Source organism: Anarrhichthys ocellatus, unplaced genomic scaffold, assembly GCF_004355925.1.
Source record: "Anarrhichthys ocellatus isolate YVR2014 unplaced genomic scaffold, GSC_Weel_1.0 scaffold37, whole genome shotgun sequence".
Classification (NCBI taxonomy): domain Eukaryota; kingdom Metazoa; phylum Chordata; class Actinopteri; order Perciformes; family Anarhichadidae; genus Anarrhichthys; species Anarrhichthys ocellatus.
The window spans coordinates 1,895,588-1,897,917 of record NW_022280067.1 but is presented as its reverse complement, the minus strand read 5'-3'; the positions used below and the strand labels follow the sequence as shown (position 1 = coordinate 1,897,917).

The 2,330-nt window shown below is 42.7% G+C and overlaps 1 protein-coding gene across 1 annotated transcript in view; it reads right to left on the bottom strand.

Annotated features, from left to right (window-relative positions):
* The window catches only part of rapgef2b (Rap guanine nucleotide exchange factor 2b), a 94,069-nt gene that overhangs the window by 64,529 nt on the left and 27,210 nt on the right, over positions 1–2,330 (bottom strand). Inside the window, 1 exon segment of the mRNA XM_031866949.1 lies at positions 575–631. Within this exon segment, the coding sequence (XP_031722809.1) occupies positions 575–631 (57 nt within the window).

The window sequence follows — 2,330 nt, the reverse complement described above, 5'->3', positions numbered from 1 at the left end:
GTTCGGACGACGTCGACATGTGACAGCAGTCGTACGCCGCGTGTGTTCTCTGCTTACTACAGTTGTTACACCCTTTCAAAAAAAGGGTCCAAACACAATCAGAAGCTGTCAGGAAAATGTCAAGACAGCTTTACAATCATGTTAACCCTTCACAGCACCCGGCGGAAAGGAGGAAGCCCATCGGCGTTACTACTAGTGGCTAGCTAGCATCGAAGGAAATGCTTTTAGGAGCTATAACGGTCTTGATTCAGTACACACTGCCTTATCTTGTTCTTCAGCGGTAGAGTGGTCTGGTGTGACACTGACACACACACCTTCATAAAGGCCTCAACTGACTGCCTCTGTGCTTTATGCTCACCCGGGTCACTCCGTTGCTTTGCGTTGACCCCGCATGTCTCAACTCATCCATAACTCTGAGTAACGGGCCGAGCTGTGCTTTGATCACACAGAATGTAAATATTGTTACATCGGCTGCCCCGTTTTGTTTTTTATTTCATGTGTTCATACACTGGTAGATATGTAAGTATTTGACAGACAGCCACACCCATGCAGCTCCAGACATCGTGGTACTTACTAGTACAGCACTTCATTGGCCTCATGTCTCTCATAACGCACCATCTCGCACATTATCCTGCAGGGGCAGAGGAGAGAGGGAGGGGAGAGGCGGAAACAGTCACTTTGGTTAGTTAGCAATGTTACAAAACAGGAAATAAATGAACAGATCCAGACATTGTTCGAATAAGGGTGTGGCTTCCAATTCTAAACCCGACCCTTCATGTATTTGTTGTCACACCTGCAAGTAGTGATTTCTTCCTATATTTCACAGAAGGACTTTCAGCCACCATAAGTGAACATGTGATGCTGTTCAATATTAAATTGGGAGTATCTTATAGATATGAATATGTGATTGTTTTATCATCACAATGTAGGTTGATAGCATCTTCACAGCACAGTATGACAGCCTTGTGGCTGCATTGCATGATGGTCTGTTGAAGCGACTGTCTTCTACAATGTATTTCTGTGGTGGTGAGTGAAGTTTGTTATGAAGACGCCTTTAATCCTTTATTGCACTGACACGTACTGCTTTAGTTTCAGATGTTTTAGATCAGCTGTAGTTATGCTGTTAATACCCTTATATGACGTATAATCCGTTTCATGTTCAAATATCATGTTTCTTTATCATATTTTCCACTGACTTTCTTTCAGATGTTCCTCATGAAATCTGGTGAGGCTGCTTTATGGTTTCATGGCTCTAAACTGTAGAAACTCAACGGCACTTGTAATGTTTTTAATGAGCCTTTTATTTTGCCATACATCATTCTTCCTTTGTGTTGTATTGTCTTTGATTGTAATGTGTCATGGTGTTGTTGCCAAACATTTTATCATCCTTTTTATTGATTTTATTTATCCTTTCATTGTCCGTTGTTGATGACAGCACTGATGAAAGGCTAAGAGACCATTACTCCATCACCGCACCATGATAGTTTATTTTGGGGATTTTAACAATGAACAACAATGAACCACAGAGTTGCATGACTATTTATGCCTCTGCTCCCACAAACGAGTGTCATTTATCCAGGTCAGAGGAGCTTACCCTGTGCAGCACTTTCTCTTCCTCAATTAAGCACAGACTCACTTTGTGCTCCCACTGCCCTCATTAGTGAAATGTTGTTTTGTTTTCCTTAGTGTAAGAGTGCTAAACATGAAGGATGTAAAATAATAACAACATGAAAGTACTATCATTATTCAACCAAAGATGTAACCCTCATTCTTTCTCATTCAGTTATTTTTTGAGGGTAAATGATGGTTCACATTTTAAAAATTGCAGATCTCTGAGTTTGGAATCAAACCTGTTTCCCCCCCAACAATATGAAGCGAGAGAAAGAGTCATCCACATCAGGCTTTTCCAACACGCCTCCAGAGGAGACAACTGTGCCACAACTTTACAGACAGGCAGCTATAGTAAACAGAAGCTGATCAAAACACAAAAGGCTTCAAAAAATAGCTGGGGGCGGCCGTCGTGTTGCAGCCGTTGCACAACGGCAGAAAAAAAAAAAATCCCAGCTCTAAAAAGAACTACACGGGGAAAACAACACATTCCTCTCAGATGAAAAGTGGAGAAAAAAGATCTATAACATAATCCCATAGTTAGTGGGATGGCTGGGAATTGTGTTCTTTTTTTTTTTTTTTAAGGATGGGAAAATCAAAGTTGGCAGGAGTGGAGGACTTGTCTGTGGGACCACGGGGACATTCCTCAGGATCCGAACGGGGGAGGAGGGAGAGGGGTTACTGTCGGGTGGGAGGCCTCTGGGGGGGGGGGGGGGGGGGGG